This window comes from Lissotriton helveticus, chromosome 10 (assembly GCF_964261635.1).
Source record: "Lissotriton helveticus chromosome 10, aLisHel1.1, whole genome shotgun sequence".
NCBI classification, from domain to species: Eukaryota; Metazoa; Chordata; class Amphibia; order Caudata; family Salamandridae; genus Lissotriton; species Lissotriton helveticus.
This window is the reverse complement of record NC_136071.1, coordinates 355,003,154-355,022,449: the sequence shown is the minus strand read 5'-3', so window position 1 is coordinate 355,022,449 and position 19,296 is coordinate 355,003,154. Positions and strand designations below refer to the sequence as shown.

The 19,296-nt window shown below is 46.3% G+C and overlaps 1 protein-coding gene across 1 annotated transcript in view; it reads right to left on the bottom strand.

Annotated features, from left to right (window-relative positions):
* Positions 1-19,296, bottom strand: part of LOC144783822 (uncharacterized) — an 87,335-nt gene that overhangs the window by 49,912 nt on the left and 18,127 nt on the right. Inside the window, exon 2 of the mRNA XM_078662567.1 lies at positions 7,096-7,222. Coding sequence (XP_078518693.1) covers positions 7,096-7,222 — 127 coding nt within the window. The remainder of the gene's footprint in view (positions 1-7,095; positions 7,223-19,296) is intronic.

Genomic DNA, 19,296 nt, shown 5'->3' with positions numbered 1-19,296 from the left:
CTGATGAAGGCTGATAGCCAGAAACCGGTCCTTGGATGCTTGATTCCGGTCTGGGAAAGACATGGCTTGGTAGTTCGGACTGGACTGTTCCCATGAGGCACAGGGTCAGAGCTGATTTGCATATAGCCAGTGTCTAACCCAGGGTGGTGTGGAGTGAAAAAAAACGATGGATTTAGGCCCAGATCCTTGTACTGGGATGAATGTATGACATTGTTCTACATTCTGTTCATCAACTGTGTTTTTTGCAATTTTCACCCCGAGTGGGCTGGCTATGCTCAGATGTGAGCCCCAGGCTCTCCACACCACTGGAGTCAAGCTATCCAGGCTGATGAAGGCTGATAGCCAGAAACCGGTCCTTGGATGCTTGATTCCGGTCTGGGAAAGACATGGCTTGGTAGTTCGGACTGGACTGTTCCCATGAGGCGCAGGGTCAGAGCTGATTTGCATATAGCCAGTGTCTAACCCAGGGTGGTGTGGAGTGCAAAAAACGATGGATTTAGGCCCAGATCCTTGTACTGGGATGAATGTATGACATTGTTCTACATTCTGTCCATCAACTGTGTTTTTTGCAATTTACACCCCGAGTGGGCTGGGTATGCTCAGACGTGAGTCCCAGGCTCTCCACACCACTGGAGTCAAGCTATCCAGGCTGATGAATGCTGATAGCCAGAAACAGGTCCTTGGATGCTTGATTCCGGTCTGGGAAAGACATGGCTTGGTAGTTCGGACTGGACTGTTCCCATGAGGCACAGGGTCAGAGCTGATTTGCATATAGCCAGTGTCTAACCCAGGGTGGTGTGGAGTGCAAAAAAACGATGGATTTAGGCCCAGATCCTTGTACTGGGATGAATGTATGACATTGTTCTACATTCTGTCCATCAACTGTGTTTTTTGCAATTTTCACCCCGAGTGGGCTGGGTATGCTCAGACGTGAGTCCCAGGCTCTCCACACCACTGGAGTCAAGCTATCCAGGCTGATGAAGGCTGATAGCCAGAAACCGGTCCTTGGCTGCTTGATTCCGGTCTGGGAAAGACATGGCTTGGTAGTTCGGACTGGACTGTTCCCATGAGGCACAGGGTCAGAGCTGATTTGCATATAGCCAGTGTCTAACCCAGGGTGGTGTGGAGTGCAAAAAAACGATGGATTTAGGCCCAGATCCTTGTACTGGGATGAATGTATGACATTGTTCTACATTCTGTCCATCAACTGTGTTTTTTGCAATTTTCACCCCGAGTGGGCTGGGTATGCTCAGACGTGAGTCCCAGGCTCTCCACACCACTGGAGTCAAGCTATCCAGGCTGATGAAGGCTGATAGCCAGAAACCGGACCTTGGATGCTTGATTCCGGTCTGGGAAAGACATGGCTTGGTACTTCGGACTGGACTGTTTCCATGAGGCACAGGGTCAGAGCTGATTTGCATATAGCCAGTGTCTAACCCAGGGTGGTGTGGAGTGCAAAAAAAAATGCATTTAGGCCCAGATCCTTGTACTGGGATGAATGTATGACATTGTTCTACATTCTGTCCATCAACTGTGTTTTTTGCAATTTTCACCCCGAGTGGGCTGGGTAAGCTCAGACGTGAGTCCCAGGCTCTCCACCCCACTGGAGTCAAGCTATCCAGGCTGATGAAGGCTGATAGCCAGAAACCGGTCCTTCGATGCTTGATTCCGGTCTGGGAAAGACATGGCTTGGTAGTTCGGACTGGACTGTTCCCATGAGGCACAGGGTCAGAGCTGATTTGCATATAGCCAGTGTCTAACCCAGGGTGGTGTGGAGTGCAAAAAAACGATGGATTTAGGCCCAGATCCTTGTACTGGGATGAATGTATGACATTGTTCTACATTCTGTCCATCAACTGTGTTTTTTGCAATTTTCACCCCGAGTGGGCTGGGTGTGCTCAGACGTGAGTCCCAGGCTCTCCACACCACTGGAGTCAAGCTATCCAGGCTGATAGCCAGAAACCGGTCCTTGGATGCTTGATTCCGGTCTGGGAAAGACATGGCTTGGCAGTTCGGACTGGACTGTTCCCATGAGGCACAGGGTCAGAGCTGATTTGCATATAGCCAGTGTCTAACCCAGGGTGGTGTGGAGTGCAAAAAAACGATGGATTTAGGCCCAGATCCTTGTACTGGGATGAATGTATGACATTGTTCTACATTCTGTCCATCAACTGTGTTTTTTGCAATTTGCACCCCGAGTGGGCTGGGTATGCTCAGACGTGAGTCCCAGGCTCTCCACACCACTGGAGTCAAGCTATCCAGGCTGATGAAGGCTGATAGCCAGAAACCGGTCCTTGGATGCTTGATTCCGGTCTGGGAAAGACATGGCTTGGTAGTTCGGACTGGACTGTTCCCATGAGGCACAGGGTCAGAGCTGATTTGCATATAGCCAGTGTCTAACCCAGGGTGGTGTGGAGTGCAAAAAAACAATAGATTTAGGCCCAGATCCTTGTACTGGTATGAATGTATGACATTGTTCTACATTCTGTCCATCAACTGTGTTTTTTGCAATTTTCACCCCGAGTGGGCTGGGTATGCTCAGACGTGAGTCCTAGGCTCTCCACACCACTGGAGTCAAGCTATCCAGGCTGATGAAGGCTGATAGCCAGAAACCGGTCCTTGGATGCTTGATTCCGGTCTGGGAAAGACATGACTTGGTAGTTCGGACTGGACTGTGCCCATGAGGCACAGGGTCAGAGCTGATTTGCATATAGCCAGTGTCTAACCCAGGGTGGTGTGGAGTGCAAAAAAAGATGGATTTAGGCCCAGATCGTTGTACTGGGATGAATGTATGACATTGTTCTACATTCTGTCCATCAACTGTGTTTTTTGCTATTGTCATGGGGTACAACAGATGCAGTTATTTGACGGCTTACACTTTATTACTCTGCCCAGAATACTAGGAAAATTAATGAAGAAAAAAATAATATGCTGGAGGCAAATTGGATTTTGCCCATGTCAAGGCTAACCTGAATAAAATTCAGATTGGTAATATAATTATTCATTAAGTAAATTATAATTTACTTTGCGGCTGCAATTCCCTTGACAAGGAACTGGCTGAAAGGCAGCTTTTCTTCAGGTTTTGCAAACTCACTGGTTGGACATGTTTACTTTAGACTTTGCCACCCATCATTTTTTATCTGTTATTTTCAATTTTGATCTGTAGATGAAATTTTGCTGGATTAAAAACGGACCTGGCCTCTTGCATTCCCTGATTTTATTGAAATCTCACGGGGTTCTAAAGTAATTGGCATTATGGAGTTGTCTGCTGTCAGGGGATTCAGATTCATTACCCTTCGATGTTTTTTGTGACAATCCCACGATCCGGATTCCCTCTATGAAGGCAAACCAGGGTGAAATACCAGTAAGAGGTAATTTTTGTCACAGTTTCTATGCTGAATGTGTTGCACGCTGTGTGTCTCGCTCGATAGAAAATGTCTCGCCATTCCTGAAGCGACCGCTCCTGCCCCAGTTCCTGCTTCATTCGCAATTGAGCTGGGGATCTAGTGTCAGAGGCCTTATTTATTAACAACTTATATAAGGCAGGTACTAAATGCTTGTCTGATTCTTTGCTTAGAATCCATTTCTCAAATTTAGTCAGGGGACGCTGAGCTGCATCTCTAATCTTTGGCTGCATCAACCAATGCCTGATCTGTGCGTACCGGAAGATCTCCCTCTCAGGGATAGTATTATCTGCCCTCAGAGTGTCAAACTATATGGAGCCTTCTTCATCGAAAAAATGGCCTATCTATCTGCATCCCGGCTTCAGCCACCCCTGGAAGGCCACTGTATTCATTCCCAGGGTGAAGTCTGGATTCTCCACCATCAGAAAAAGCGGGGAGGGGAACGACGAGAGGCCCTCCTCTACTGGCAAATGCATCCCAGAGTCAAAGGGTAGGCGCCATGATCGCGGACATGAAATGATTGGGAGGGCGATGTGGTCTGCCCAGAAAGGGGATCTTCACACAAGGACGTTCCGGCTAGTGCCCTATCCATGTAGAGCCAACTCTTCACTGATTCCGGGTGCAGCCACTCCACCAGAAACCTGATCTGCACAGCTTGGAAGTATTGCAGAATACATGGGATACCCAGACCAAATTCCGCAGGCAGGTGAACTCAGCTCGCATTCAGGAACGCTGGCCTGCCCATACATAATTTTGAAGGGCTTTTTGTATGGTCTGGAGTGTCCCCGGTGTGGGTCACAGTGGAAGTGTCAAAAAGGTGTATAAGATTCTGGGAAAGACTGACATCTTTAGTGCAGCTATTCTTAGGAGCCATGACAGAGGGACGGTTCGCCATCTAGCTGGATCAGTTTGTACGCTTTCAACCAAATTTCCGTAGTTTACCTCGACCACTTCCTGGATGGTCGATGTGAGGTAGATCCCTAGATACAATATGTTCCGCTCCCACCGAATGGAGAGAGCCTGAGTGAGGAATTCCTTTAAGTCTTGCGACACCGTTAGACTTACCGCCTGTGTTTTGGCTAAATTAATCTGGAATTCTGAGACCGCCCTGTACCTCCAAAAGTCCACTACAAACTCAGGTAGAGCCTCCCGGGGGGTTTCTAGGGAAACAATAACATTGTCCGCATATAAAGTGATTAGGTGTTCCTCTCCCCCAAAGTGTATGCCTGTGATCTTTGGATCATCCCGGACCTGCTGCGCAAACGGCTCCATGTAGAGCGTGAATAAAAGTGGGGAGAGGGGGCATCCCTGCTGTGTTGGGCATTTTATGGGGAAGCTCTCTGATCCCCTGCCATTCACCCTGACAGTAGCCATTGGCCCCCCCATACCCGCTCAGCACCCATGAGCAGAACCTGTCCCCCAATCTGAAGCATTTCAATAACGCTTCTAAGTAAGACCAATGCACTCGGGCGAAGGCCTTCTCTAAGTCTATTGAGAAAAGCATCGACTTGCGCAGGGAGCGGGTCGACTTGTCTATAAGATGAAGGATCCGCTTAGTGTTATCTGAGCTGTCCACCAGGAATAACCCCAGATCAATCAAATTAAGATTGTAAAAAGCAGGAAGACGCAGCCAGCATTGACCACATCATACCACTTTATTTTTCTTTACTTTAGGTCATGTTGCACAGCAGCTGCACTGCTGTGTAATATCTAAAAACACTGACAAAGCCAAACAGCATTTCACTTTGTTAATATTTTTTTAGAGATGTTGCAGAGCAGCGGGTGCTGCTGGGCAACATGTCTATAAAACATTAACAAAGCCAAATAGCCTTTGAGAGCCTGAATGACATCCTCTAGGGTTAGAGGAAAGGCCCAACTAAATACTTCAGAGTGCATCTGACCTTGGAAGACCAAGAAGAAGGCACACTGTCTGCAAGTACTACATGTCAATGGAAGAAGATGATGAACCCAAGTCAGCTTCAGTCTGTCACTTATTTTATTTGATTTGCCGGATTAATGCATTGGATGTAGAAGGTCTTGCACAATTAGCAGGTCACAGGTGAAATTGCTTTTCCTTTCATCCTTCTACATTGAAAACATGAGTACTGTTGAGTTAGACAGTAGTAAAAGACTTTGTCGACTTTTGTGCTTGACTAGAGTGGGGCGGGGGCTGCAACATAATGAACGGCAGAAGGGACAAGTAACACGAGGGAGGGAGGTCAGGGCAAGTGGATGTGGGATCACGGACAGAGCTGCAAACAACTGGGGAACCAGCTTTGAGTCTCAACGTTGGCTCAACATCCTGTGATTCTGGTCAAATCACTAGGGCCCGATGTAGGTAAATCTCATTTACTGACTCTAGAATACCGAATTTTACCGATTCGGTATTCTAGATTTGGTAAATGAGATGTAGGAAATAATTCGGTAATGTTTACCGAATCGGTATGATTCGGTAATTACCGAATCGGTATTTACCGATTCGGTAATTGCCATTGATTCCTATGGGCCTTGAGGCCCATAGGAATCAATGTCAATTACCGAATTGGTAAATACCGATTCGGTAAAATTACCGAATTGTCAAGGGGGACAGGGTGTCACTTTGACACCCTGTTGCACCCCTGATTCTGGCTTGTGTGCCATGTGACACACATACATGCCCTTAGGGCATGTATGTGTGCCACATGGCACAGATGTACATGCACAGATGTGCATGTACACAGGAATTCGTTATTTACCACCAAATATATTTCGTGGTAAATAACAAATTCTTAAGGGCCTGTGGCACTGTTTTCAGTGCCACCTACATCTAGATTTACCGATTCAGTAACTTTACCGATTCGGTATTTTACAGAATCTGTAAATTTACAGATTCTGTAAATTTTAGGCCCCCTACATATCAAACACCAAATACCGGTGGGTAACAGCCGAAATCGGCCGATACCGACCGGTATTTGGTGTCCTACATCTGGCCCTTAATCTCCCCAAGCCTAAAAGAATTAATGTATCTGACCTAGTGTAATGTAACTGGTGCTCCTGTAAAAGCGCTCTAATACCTTTGAGTCGAATTGGCACTATATGAAACTGCAAAAATAAAACAAAAAATGGTGGTAGGAGTGAGAGGGATGGTGAAAGGAGGGGGGCAAGCAACATGATGGAGAGGCAGGGAAGGAAACGATGGAGAGTAAGCAAAAACATGGGCAGTGGTGAGAGCGAGGACAGGCTGCAGACACATGCACTCTCATAAAAGTGCATGAAGGAAATGAAAAAAAGTACCAGCAAAAGTCAACGGCCAGTGGAAGGACACTGTAGCAGCCAGCAGTCAGAGGGAGGACACTGGCTGCAGCCAGGAAGCTGTGCTTGGTCCATGCTCCACAGCTGGAAAAACACCAAAAGCCACAGGAGGAGAGCAGGAGATGATGATCAATAAGAAACATGGAAACAACCGTGATGTTGAAACCAACAAATGGTAAGTAATGGGCAGGCTTAGAGCCCGCCCATTATGCTTTTGTTTTGTTTACAAGAGATTTTGCAAGCACAGTGCAAGCGCTGTGCAGGCGAAGCATACAAACAGCGATAAAGAATGACACAGAGGAGTGTTCATAGTCTGAGTAAAGCAAACGGGAATTAAACATGAGCTTCAGCATTTTAGCAAGATTGTCCTGTGTTGCTTCTAACATGATAGAACTTTTACCCATGGAGATCAGTGCTTCGTAGTTGTCCCTCATCACACTTTTGTACAGCTCCTTCTGCCAGTCATCAAGGCCCCTCCACTCCTCCCAGGAAAAATACACGGCAACATCGTCAAACGTGAAGGGCACCTGCAAATACAGACACAAGCAATGGTTGTTCTTGTCTAGGCAAGGGTGCAGCATTTCAGCAGAGAAGATGGAGTAAGTAGTCTGTCAGAACGGATCCAGTGGATTACTACTAGCCATGCTTTAGCTCAGGAAAGGAAAAGCTTTCAGAATAGACAATAGTGTATTGTTGGTCCTCTTCTGGCATGCCCTGGTCTTGTAGCAAGCTGTGTGTGATACGAAGTTGGATGTAGTCTTGTAGCTTATGATGTCATGTGTCCTGGCACCAAGAGGAATGGCTTATAGGATGGAATTAGGATCACTACACCAAGGGGCATATTAGCAAGGGCAATATCGCCGCTTTAGCGGGACTTTTCACCACTAACAGCAGTTAGCGACAGCTTATAGGCGATAGCTACAGGTTTGGGGTCCGCTTTGCATGTCAGCGATATTTATCGCTAATGACATACAAAGTGGGCGTACCCAAACTGTTAGCGACTGAAAACAGTCGCTAACACAGCTATCGCCTATTAGCAAGGCAGGAGAAGAGCGATTATTGCCAGAACCTAACGCCTGCTAATAGGGTGACTTAACCTGTTTATCCAATGGGAGGTGGCTATTCAGGTTAAGTCCCCATTAGCGTTAATGCCTGAATATCGCTGGATTTCCAGCGATATTCGCGCATTGAGCCGCTATCGCCGGATATTTTATCGCATTGGAGATAAACGTTGCTAATAGCATGTTATCTCTGCGATAATATCCAGCGATAAAAAAAATGCGCTAAGCGTATTTAGCGATAAATATTTGTTGCTAATATGCCCCCAAGTTACTTGCTTTGGAGGACAGAATGGGTTTTAGTATATGAAAGCCAAAAGTTTACCATGGCACAATGGGCCTACTTTTAGCAAAGATGGGCATAGCGAAATACTGGTGAGCCACCAAGGCACCCATATTAGATGGAGGGACCAGGGGAACTGACAATTGCACCACAGCAGAAGAATTCATCCACAATGCCCAATGGTGCTTTCAGAAGCATATGAAGGTATGGGGCCAGTGGTTAGAACATTTTCCATGAGCCTCACGTGGACTCAAGACTCATGATATGCTACACACAGAAGGCCAGATTTTCTTTTTAAAAACACGCTGCGCAGTGCAGCACCCAAAGAGGCTGCACTGCGTTCCGTGGCAGGGAGGGAGCAGGAGAGCTCCATATCTACAGAGATATGGCTCTCTCCTCCCCTTCTCCCCTTTCTCTAGCACCGGTGCTGATTTCAGCTGCCAAGCACCACGCACACACCTTAGTGACATAGTGCTAGGGTGTGTGCGTGAGTCTAGTATAGGTTTGGTACCCTTCCTGTACAAAATACCATGCCTAGATAAGTTTAAAAGCTTTTCCCACTTTGTATGTGTGCTGCACAGTGCAGCACACATGCAAAGCCAGAAAAGAAAGGAGAAATAAAAACATTTCTCCTGTTAACGCCTCCTTTGAAGTGGCTTTAATGTTTGGCACCAAACCCTGTCTATAATTCTTTGTAAATAGCGTTTTGCGTCAAAAAGCATGAGTGGTTGCAGGGGAACGCCCATGTACCACCCATGTAATGCCCCCATTGCGCTAAGTAACGCAAAGCAGTGCTTTGCGCTAATTTTAGGGTACTTTGCAAAGCTAAACACGTTTTGCACTGGAAAGTAAATTCCCCAAAATACATTTTGTGTTTGTTAGCGTCACTTTTGTAATGCTAAGCCAGTGCAAAATGTTTGAAAATCTACCCACAAGTGTGTTATTGACCTTGGGGAGGTCTGGGCATCCTTAAGTATTTGCAGTGCATTTGTAATGTGCAGGTGTGCATTCTCTGTCTGTATTTCTATGAAACACAAGATGCCCTGGTGTCCATGCAACTATATACAGTACAGGAAAAACAGCTCACATTCACTACAAACACACAAACCTAATATACTAGATACATATTCCTTTCACTATTGGATATCTCCCTTTTCTTTTGATTTTCTTTTGTTTTCGTTAGTTGTAGTTAAAATGTTTAAAATGTGGATATCTTGCAGCAGGTAATGGCACTCACTTTTTACCGCCCAAGCAATATTGGGTTTTGTGCGCCTACAGTTGAACCGCGTATGGGCTGTGCACCTCTGTTACGATTGATATACCAGAGGTGACGGTATGCGTGGGCTGTTAATGCACATGCTAACTTGCAAACACACGTCAACTACTGCAATGCCGATGTAAACCACGATATAATTGTAAGATGTATATACCTTGAACTGTGTAAATAAGTACGACATGTACCAATGTTTGGTTTAAATGTAACAAGAAGATAAAATGCAATAAAGATATTAAAAAACAAGCATTGGAAATGCAATAGGTCTCGCATTAGAAAAGTTGGAGCTATTGGTCTTGTAAATGACAAATATTTTATTTATTTGTTGGTTTTTAAAATAGCTAAATTGATAGCTTTGTCATTTACAATGCCAATAGTTATAACTTTCGCGAATGTGACACCTATAGCATTTGGAATGCAACATGTTTTGTATTTACGTGACTTAGATGGCAGCTCTGGTCGTTAGGCCACAGCTCTAGAGAGCAGGAGAGTGCAGCAGGGGAGAGAAGCACAGCAATGCAATAGGTCTCGCATTAGGAAAGTTTGAGCTATTGGTATTGTAAAGGACACATTTTTTATTTATGTGCTTGTTTTGAAAATAGCGAAATTAATAGCTTTGTTATTTACAATGCCAATAGTTTTATCTTTCGCAAATGTGACACCTATTGTAACACAATATGTGTTGTAGCACTGAGTGGTGTGAGGGTGAGGGGTGTGAGGGTGAGGGGGTGTGAGGGTGAGGGTGAGTGGGGGTGTGAGGGTGAGGAGGGGGTGTGAGGGTGTGGGTTAGGGGGTGTGAGGGTGACTGAGGGTGTGTGAGGGTGAGGGGATGAGGGTAAAGGTGTGTGAGGGTGAGGGGGGGTGATGGTGAGAGGGTGCGAGGGTGAGGGGGGGTGAGGATGTGTGAGGGTGAGGGTGTGTGAGGGTGAGGGTGTGAGGCTGAGTGAGGGTGAGAGGGTTGTGAGGGGGGGTGAGGAGGGTGAGTGAGGGTGTGTGAGGATGAGGGGGTGAGGATGAGTGAGGGTGTGAGGGTGAGGGTGGGTGAGGGTGTGTGAGGGTGTGGGTGTGTGAGGGTGAGGGTGTGAGGCTGCGTGAGGGTGAGAGGGTTGTGAGGGTTTCCTTTCATTTGCCTCTTTTGTGAAGGCCTATAATTTGCCACCGCAGCAATGCGGGCGGAACTGCCCTCCCTCCCGCTCGAGGTAACTGAAGACAAGCCATCCATCTCCCAGCCCCCTTTATTCTCCTTTCAACTGTATATACAGACGGGGTCAGGCAGTTCACGCACAGGAAATAAGCCATCTTGCCATGGAACGACGTTATGCAATTTCTGAACTGTTTTTTTTAAATGCCTACGACTTTATTATTTAAAGAGGAAATGACAGACACCTTAAAAAAACTGAAGGAAGTAGGCAGAGTACTGCTCACCAATAGTCATAGTCAAAATAAATTGAGAGTGCAGAAAATAACCGCAGAAGCAAATAGGCGCTGAAGAAAGTAGACAGCAACTGAGATAAAAACACGCACGCTCACGTCGTAAGCGCACACGTAAGAGTACCAAAATAGAGATCAGGCATTCAAAATGGGGAACGAGATGAACGAGGTAGAAGCCCACTTGGAGGTAATACAAAGGGGACATCTAGAGACCGGGGGAAGTAGTGAAAAGGCCAGGGCGATGGGGCAGAGAAATAGAAGGAGGGAAAGTCGAGGTGCGTGATAAATTAAGAATTAAGGCAGAGAGAGGAGAACGAGGGTGAGAGCGAGTAAAAAATCATTTGTCGGACAGATGGGCGAATGGATTGAGAGGAAAGGTGGGTGGATGAATAGATTGATGAGCGGATAGGTGAGTGGGTGGGCGGATGGGTGAGCAGGCTGATGGGGGGAAGCCGACAGAAAGACGCGAGAGTAGGAAGACAGACTGCTACTCAGCAGTAATAAGTGTTTGAGAAGTAGGCAGAGTACTGCTCACCAATAGTCATAGTCGAGTGGCGCATAAGGAGTGTGGAGACACTGAGCGACATATACAAACACCAGAGAACAGAGACAGACCGAGTGGGATGATTAATCATATTAGATGCTGGCAGATGTTTCATATTAAAACAATTTCGCTACTATTAAGTTCCTGCAGCCGCCCATTATTAAAAGTCTGGGCTGTGCTGAGCTCACTGTTCAGAGGGAAGGGAAAACAAGACGGAGGGCATTGCTGTGGGGAGGGGGGAGGAGAAATGCGACACGGCCGCAGCAGGGGGCGGAGCAGGGAGAGCGGCGATGGGGGAGAGACACGGCCTTACGGCCGTGAATAGTGTGAAGCAGCAGGGTCCTTTGAAGTGAAGCTAAGCTTCACTTCAAAGGTGTGGGAGGAGTGCTGCTAAGGCAGAGCGCACGCTGGGGGAAGCTTGTGGGGCGGAGCGGGAAGAGCTGCTGGGGAACAGAAGGCTGGCGATTTGATGATGTGCATGCGCATTTTAGGTCAATGCGCTTGCGCATTGACCTAAAAGCGCACGGGCACAGCATCAAATCGCCAGTCTAGGTAAGTCTTGTTTAAGCCCCTATAGTCTCGCTCCGCTCAATGCGCATGCTCGCTCCGCTCAATGCGCATGGCATGCGCATTGAGAGGCGAGACCTAAAAAATGCCTGTATTTCTATGAAACAAAAAAAAATGATTTGTAAAGAAAGAAAATAATATAGGACAAAGATTTTTTTTAATTAAGTGGGACATCATGCAACTGTTTTGGTGCAGGCACCGTTTTAAGAATATAGATTCTATAGAGATTCAGATCACCAATTCATGTCTCCTGGCAAAATAAGGAATACAATACTGAATAATAAGGAATACAATACTGAATAATAAGGAATCAAGTTGATCACCATGACATGTATGTTGTGGAGTTTGAACTAATTAAGCACCATTTCAAATGTTTAGGAGGAGGAAGGAGTTGCATATCAGCTACCGTGTGAGAAGAGATCCGGCAGATCTCCATATAACATGTTACTAGGCATGGCTGAATGGAGGTTAGCAAAAGGGATTCAGTGAGCCATCAAGGCATATGCCTCAGCCCAAACATATTGCAGCAAAGCATACAGACACAAAAATGATCTAGTAGATGACTGCATTCCATATGCCAGCATAGAAAGGAAGGAATTGATGGATAGAGTCAGCAGGGATACAGTGAAATGCCAGGCCCTTGATCCTCATGCAGGAAAGAATGGACTGTAAGATGGAGGCAGTACTGAGCCAGTGAATCCCCATTGCACTTGTCCTGCTACATAGAAGAATGGCTCCAGTCGATCACAATGTCACATTTACTATAGCAAAAAGGACATACGTATAGGACAGAAACAGAGAAAAGATCCTCATTGTATGTCCCTGGTTAAAAAGGCGTGGCTTATAGGACAGCGTCATGGGGGTCCAGTGGATCACAGTGGCACATGTCCTGGAGAAGGTGGATCATATGGTAATGGTGAGAAGGGATACAGTGTTTCACCATACTATGTCCATAGAGAAAAGCATCATATAATAGAAGAGACTTGATGTGAACTCATTCTGGATAGACTGGAACGGGAAAAGTGTAGTAAAGAAAAAAGTTAGTAGAGTTACAGTAAACATCGATATCAGTCGCCCTGGTGTGGAAAGGGGTGGATTATAGGTTGAGTCAGAAGGGATCCTGTAGATCACTAAGTTATGTGTTCCAAGGAAGGTTGGAGTGGCATGTAACATACAAAAACAGGAATGATCACCACATCACATTTCTAGATTAAGCACAAGTGAACTACAAAACACAGGCAGATGTATTCCAATGGATCAACAGCTCACATGACCTGGAGTCAGAAAGTTAGCAGGGTCCAGTGAATGGAGATGCTGTCTACTTAAAAAGGGAGAAATAAATCATATGGTAGAAGAGATTCCATTAATAACTATACCACATATTGAAGCAAAAACAGTGGATTATGGTCAGAAAGGATCCATTGAATCACTGTGTCGCATTTTCCAGCAGAGGGAGAAATGGATGTGAGGACACTGAGTCAGGACGGATCCAATGAATCAAGAACTAAAGAAGGAATTAGGCCTTATAGGGTCAAGAATCACAACATTTAGTGAACTGGCAGGTTACATGCCTCAAAGAAGGGAGGGTGGATTATAGAACAGAGTCAAAACATATCTAGTGGGTCACAGTGCCAAATAGTGAGGAGAAGGAATGAAAGGCATAAAACATACTTATATAAAAGTGATCCGGTGTGTCATCAAGACCATTGAACTGGAACGAGACGGAGTGCCTTATAGGATGTAGAGTAAATCTGGAACCAGTGAAGCACTATTTCACAAGTACTGGAACTAGAAGGGATTACAGGATTTAAAGTCAACTTGAATCCTACAAATCATCATTTCAAAGGCCTACTTGCAGCGAGGAAAGGACTACTGAGTAGAAATTAGTTGAAGCTGGTTGATCACATACTTGTGGTGGAAAGAAAATATTACACCATACAGAGACCTCATCTCACATATCCTGGCCTAGAAAGAAAGAGATTATGAGGAAGAGTCAGAAGGGATCTTGTGGCTGGCCATGTCAACTGATATGATATATATATAGGAAAAACTTATAGCACAAGTTTTAACAGGAACCTACAGATCACCATATAATATCATCCAGCGAATGGTGTATACAATAGAGAAAAAGAATCACACGGTGAAAATATTTTGTCAGGAAGGAACGGAGTGAAAGATATCATAGAAGCAAGGCCAGTGCATTACACATGTTGAGGTCACATGTTAAGGTGAGGAGAAAGGAATCGTTTTTACCTTATACCAACAGAGAAGGAGCTTGATGGATCACCATACTCTGATGCAGGAAGGATTGGATTACAGAAACATGTAGCCAGAAATGGTCACATCTGTCATGTTACATCCTTGAGACTGAAGTGATCCAGGAGTGATTTGGCAGATTATCATGCCCTGGCACACGAAGGAAGGGGATTTGGGAAACAATGAAACATAAAAAGTCCAACTCTAATAGGGAATAGATTACAGGGTAATTTCAGAAAAATTTCAGCAGATCGCCAGAGGAAAGGAACATATGTTATCTAGGTGGGGGGGAGGGGTTGGGAATAAACTATGCAATCAGAAAGGATGCATTGGTTTTCCATTTCAATTAACCAGGCACAGAAGTAATCCAATACATAGTGGAAGAAAGCATTGGACTGGTTTGCACTCTAGACTTTCCGCTCTCCAAAGCAATCCCAGTGTGCCACAGACACAGTATGACATACAGCCTTGATCAGTTAGTTCAATAGAAAATCATGGGCTGAACAGAAGGTTGCACATCGAGCTCGCAGTCATTCACTAAAAGGAATGTGTCTTAATTTAAATCTGAAGAGTGGAAACTGTCCCTGTAAACAACATAAGGCATAATGCTACCATGAGGCAGGTACACTGCAAGTAGGCCAGTTTGATGCAGTTATGATTTATATTTTGCATGAATCATGGGCCTCTAACAATCTTTAAATGATCGGAGTGGCAATTTTTTGCCAATACGACCTTCTAGTCGACACTGATTGCAGCCAATAGGGTCCACAGAGGAAAGCATGTGCGTGTATTATTGAACATACCAAGGGAAAAAAAGTTATGCTTCTAAAATAATTTTTAGACACCAAATATAAAGCAGGACCATTTTCATCACACTACACTCACAAATTTAGCGAATGAGATTGTTAGGGAGATTGTTTTAGATGGAGACCTAAATCTAGAGTGGGAACCGACTCTAGACTACTCGAGCTTCCCCAATTTAAATCTGAAAGCTATGAGCAACAGTGAAAGCACTAAATGGTGACATGTGGTTGGTTGGTGGGTGGAGCCACCATCACCCTGTTAAAAGGATTTATCCTTCTATTGGCATGTCTCTGCACCAGTGACGGAGCGGGCCTACCGGAAATTAAGATCTCCTTTATTTCTATTTCAGATCATGACAAATTTGCGATGAAGTAGCACACGGGCAGGGGCGGATGTGAGAAGTTGGCCTGATGTATGATGTTCACTATTCTAGTGAGCACCTTGTATCAGTCCAAACAATCTTTTATGGTGGTGGTTGTAAGTCAACCTTATAGACAAGCTATCCTAGGGGTAGCATGGACTAAGCAGTTTTAGGCTTAACTCAATGAGGGCATGTGAAGCCAGCTGTTTTACCATATGCAATCCTGTAATATTAAATGAAAGGACACCACACAAGTTATATATTATAAAAATATATGTATTTATTACTAGAATAATCCTCTGTACTCTTTATGAGTCCAGAGGCACAAGCGTTTAAACAAAAGCACAGTTAAACATACACAAGTTGCACAATTATGGATAGGGTCGGTGGCCACTCAAACCATATACTAAATAAGTGATATAAGTATCACTTTACGAACAATGGTAAGGCCTAGGGCCTTGGGAATCGCTTGGACTACACTGGACTAACAGCAGTTAGGACGGGATTAGCCCGCGGGAATCGGGTGCAGCGCTAAAAGCACACGCATGCACCAATGCAAAGTCAGGGGTGCGTAAAGTTACAAAGTTACTGTTTTGGAAGTCTTCCGACTGGAATAGAATTAAGCCACTTTAAACTAGGACACTAGAGGTGTAAACCACTACAGGAGCACCGGTCTTAGATCGTTACCTCACCCACAGGAAGCGGGTGCATAGGTGCCAAAGTGTGTCGGGTTTCGGCGTGGAGTTCTATGGAGCCTGGAGATGAAGATGCTGCAGGCGGCCAGGAGAGAAGAGTCCGGTTGGATCCAAGGGTGGATCGAAGATGTAGAGTACCTGAAAACAGAGGGGACAGAGTCTGGGTCACTAGCCAGTGACCAGGATGGAACCAGGAAGGAACCAGGCGATGTCGGGCGCAATCAGGTGGTTGACGGGAAGCTTGACTCCGCTGCCACGTGGACTCGGGGGCATCGACGATGACCAGGAGTTGAACACGGACTGTCCCACAAAGGCTCTCACTGTCGGCGGTGTCGGCTTCCGGATTGCAGTCAACAGGCCTTGGCAAATGCAACCCACGCAGGAATAGAAGATGACTTGTGGATCAGATCAGCAAGACCTGATGGGCTGCTCCTTTTCAGGGGAGCAAGGGCCAGTCTGGAGCAACCAGACCAGCGGTGTAAATTCGAAAGTTCGTCGTCGCAGAGGCCACTAGCCAACGGGCAAGTGACCGGACAGACGTGTCGAGCAGGAAAATGCAAAAGGGCCCCACGCAGCACTCGGTGAGTGTGGAGAGGTGATCTTCGGTGCAAGAGCTGCTCGGGGCTGTGGCTAGCCAGTGACCAGGATGGAACCAGGAAGGAACCAGGCGATGTCGGGCGCAAGCAGGTGGTTGACGGGAAGCTTGACTCCACTGCCACGTGGACTCTGGGGCATCGAGGATGACCAGGAGTGGATCACGAGCTGTCCCACGAAGGCTCTCGCTGTCGGCGGTGTCGGTTTCCGGATCGGAGTCAACTGGCCTTGGCAAAGGCAAACCACGCAGGGTTGGAAGATCGCTTCTTACTCGGACCAGCAAGGTCAGAGAGGTTGCTCCTTTTCAGGGGAGCGAGGGCCAGTCTGGAGCAACCAGACTAGCAGAGTAAATTTAAAGGTTCGTCGGTACTGGGGCCACTAGCCAACGGGCAAGCGACCGGACCAACGCGTCGAGTAGAAAAATGCAAAAGGGCCCCACGCAGCACTCGGTGAGTGTGGAGGGGTGATCTTCGGTGCACGAGCTGCTTGGGGCTGGGGCTTCTCAAACCCCAATGCACAGCTTTGAGGGTGCCTCGGAAGCTGCACGGTCAGCACTTCGCAGTCTTTTCAAGATGGCTGGCCCCACGCTTCACGTCGCCTCCACGGGTCTCAGATTCGCTGGGACTGTGGATCGGGCTGTTAGAAGTCAGGGAAGCTGGATCTTGTCGATCTCTGTCACTCGAGTTCTGGCAGGAACTGCAACAAAGCAAACCGTTGGGCGCTGGATGGTACCTGTTTGCACAGGGTGGTCACTCCTTGACCACAAGGGAGATTCTTCAGTCTTCCACGTCGAGTGGGATGTCGAAGGGTCCAGAGTTCTGTATCAAAGTTTCAGTCAGGATAAATCTACTGCTCATGGGCACAGCTCCTACCTTTATTCCAAATCGAGGGGCTGGATTACCTGCTAGGTCCTTCCTATGGGTGGGACCCAGGAAGGGGGTGGTTACACCCCTTTCCTTTTGTCCAGTTTCACGCCAGAGCTGGGGCTGGAGTGCCCCAGAACCGGTTTGACTGGATTTTGCATGGGACACCTTGTGTGCCCCAGGCAGTGTCTCGTTTCATTCAGCCCTCCCTGCTCCAATCCACTATCTCAAGTCTGGGTTGGTGTGACACCTCCCTGTGACAGGAAACCCTTTGTCCAAGCCTCCCCTGCCAGGTTTCAGTAAGCAGCAGGAGGCCAGACTTGTGTCGGTGGCAGCAGCATCCATTTTGTGATGCTGGGGCTCTGGTTAGTTTTAACCGCGTTTACTGTTACCCACATGTCTTCTCCCTCTAGAAGGGTAGAATGCTACCCCCGTCGCCAGAACTGGCGAGGGGGTAGTATTCCAAAGTGTATGACACCTTACACGACATGTTTTGATAAAGCCAAACCAAAGTTAGCAATAACCGCGAGGATTATAATGCACTTAAGAGTATATGGTATGGCAGTATCCCAGAACAGCTATAAGGAAATGGTTCCGAAAGCTGCAGACAGGCTCAGCTCATGCTAGAGCACCATCTCACATAAAACCAAGCACTCTGCCTCCAGAATTGTTACGGCCTGCCATAGGAGTGACTTATAGGTATATATGTGTCCAGATATAGGTTTAGATATAGGTATACTATATCTAAGCAAGGGGTGATTACACGACCTTGCCCCAGCTGAGTGATCAGCCAGTTGTGTCAGTTTGGATGGCCAGCCAGGGGTGGCAAAAGATATGCTGCAGCCCCTGGTAGGCCTTGGATGCACCTATGCCCTGGGTACCTATAGTACACTGTACAGGGGCTGATAAGGTGATCCAATATCCAATTAGTTATGCACCTAGGGTACATGGAGTCCATTTTAAAGGGAGAGCAGATAGCCTGGGACCCTGATTAGCAGGATCCCAGGCCAACTAAGTCGAAAATCAGCTAAACACAAGGCAAAAAATCTGGGGTAACCATAGTCAGGTATCCACCCTCCTACAGCGGACTAAAGTACTACATTCCTGAACAATACTAAATGACTACCTGAAAACCCTAGAGAACAAGGAGGATGTTTCCTGGGGAATTAAAGAGATGTTTTCACAGAATAATAGCAGAGATATTTTCTTGGCAATGAGATGAGTGTCCTGAAACCACTACAAGGGCTTTAATGATACCTATGTAGGCAACAACACATAGAGAGAACAACTGCTACAATCCCAACTAGCTAAAGGAGCTGAGTGAGCCTGAGAAAGGGAATAAAAAGAAGCACTCACTAGTGGGATGCAAATTGGTCAAAAAGGAGTCAAAATAATGTATTGTGTATTAACAGTGAGAGCTACCACTGCTTAAACTAAAGCAGGATTTCCACGAGAAAGATACCAAAGCACGTGAAGCTGAGAACACAGCCTGCTGCATCATTTATAGCTCAGGTGAAGGGACTGGAGGCTGAGAAAAGGAAAGTGTGCATGATTTTTGCACAAGACTTGTATAGAACAGAACTCAAAAATAAGGAAGGTGTTGCCACATACCTCGCCCGCGTTAAAGTGCAGGGATAACTATGTTTACAAACAGGAGACCACTCACAACTGTACTTTCTTCTTTTTATGAAGCCAAGGAATAACGCTCATTCTGCAGGAAGCATAGGTTTCCTTGGTTTACAAGCCAGAAACTGAGAAATGCTCAGCCAGTAAGCCTATACCACTACTTAACAGTAATGCAAAGAGCCTTACTAAAGTCCTCGCAGTCTTGACAGAGTGATGCTCCGTATCGCGGACTCAGTTCAGGTGCGC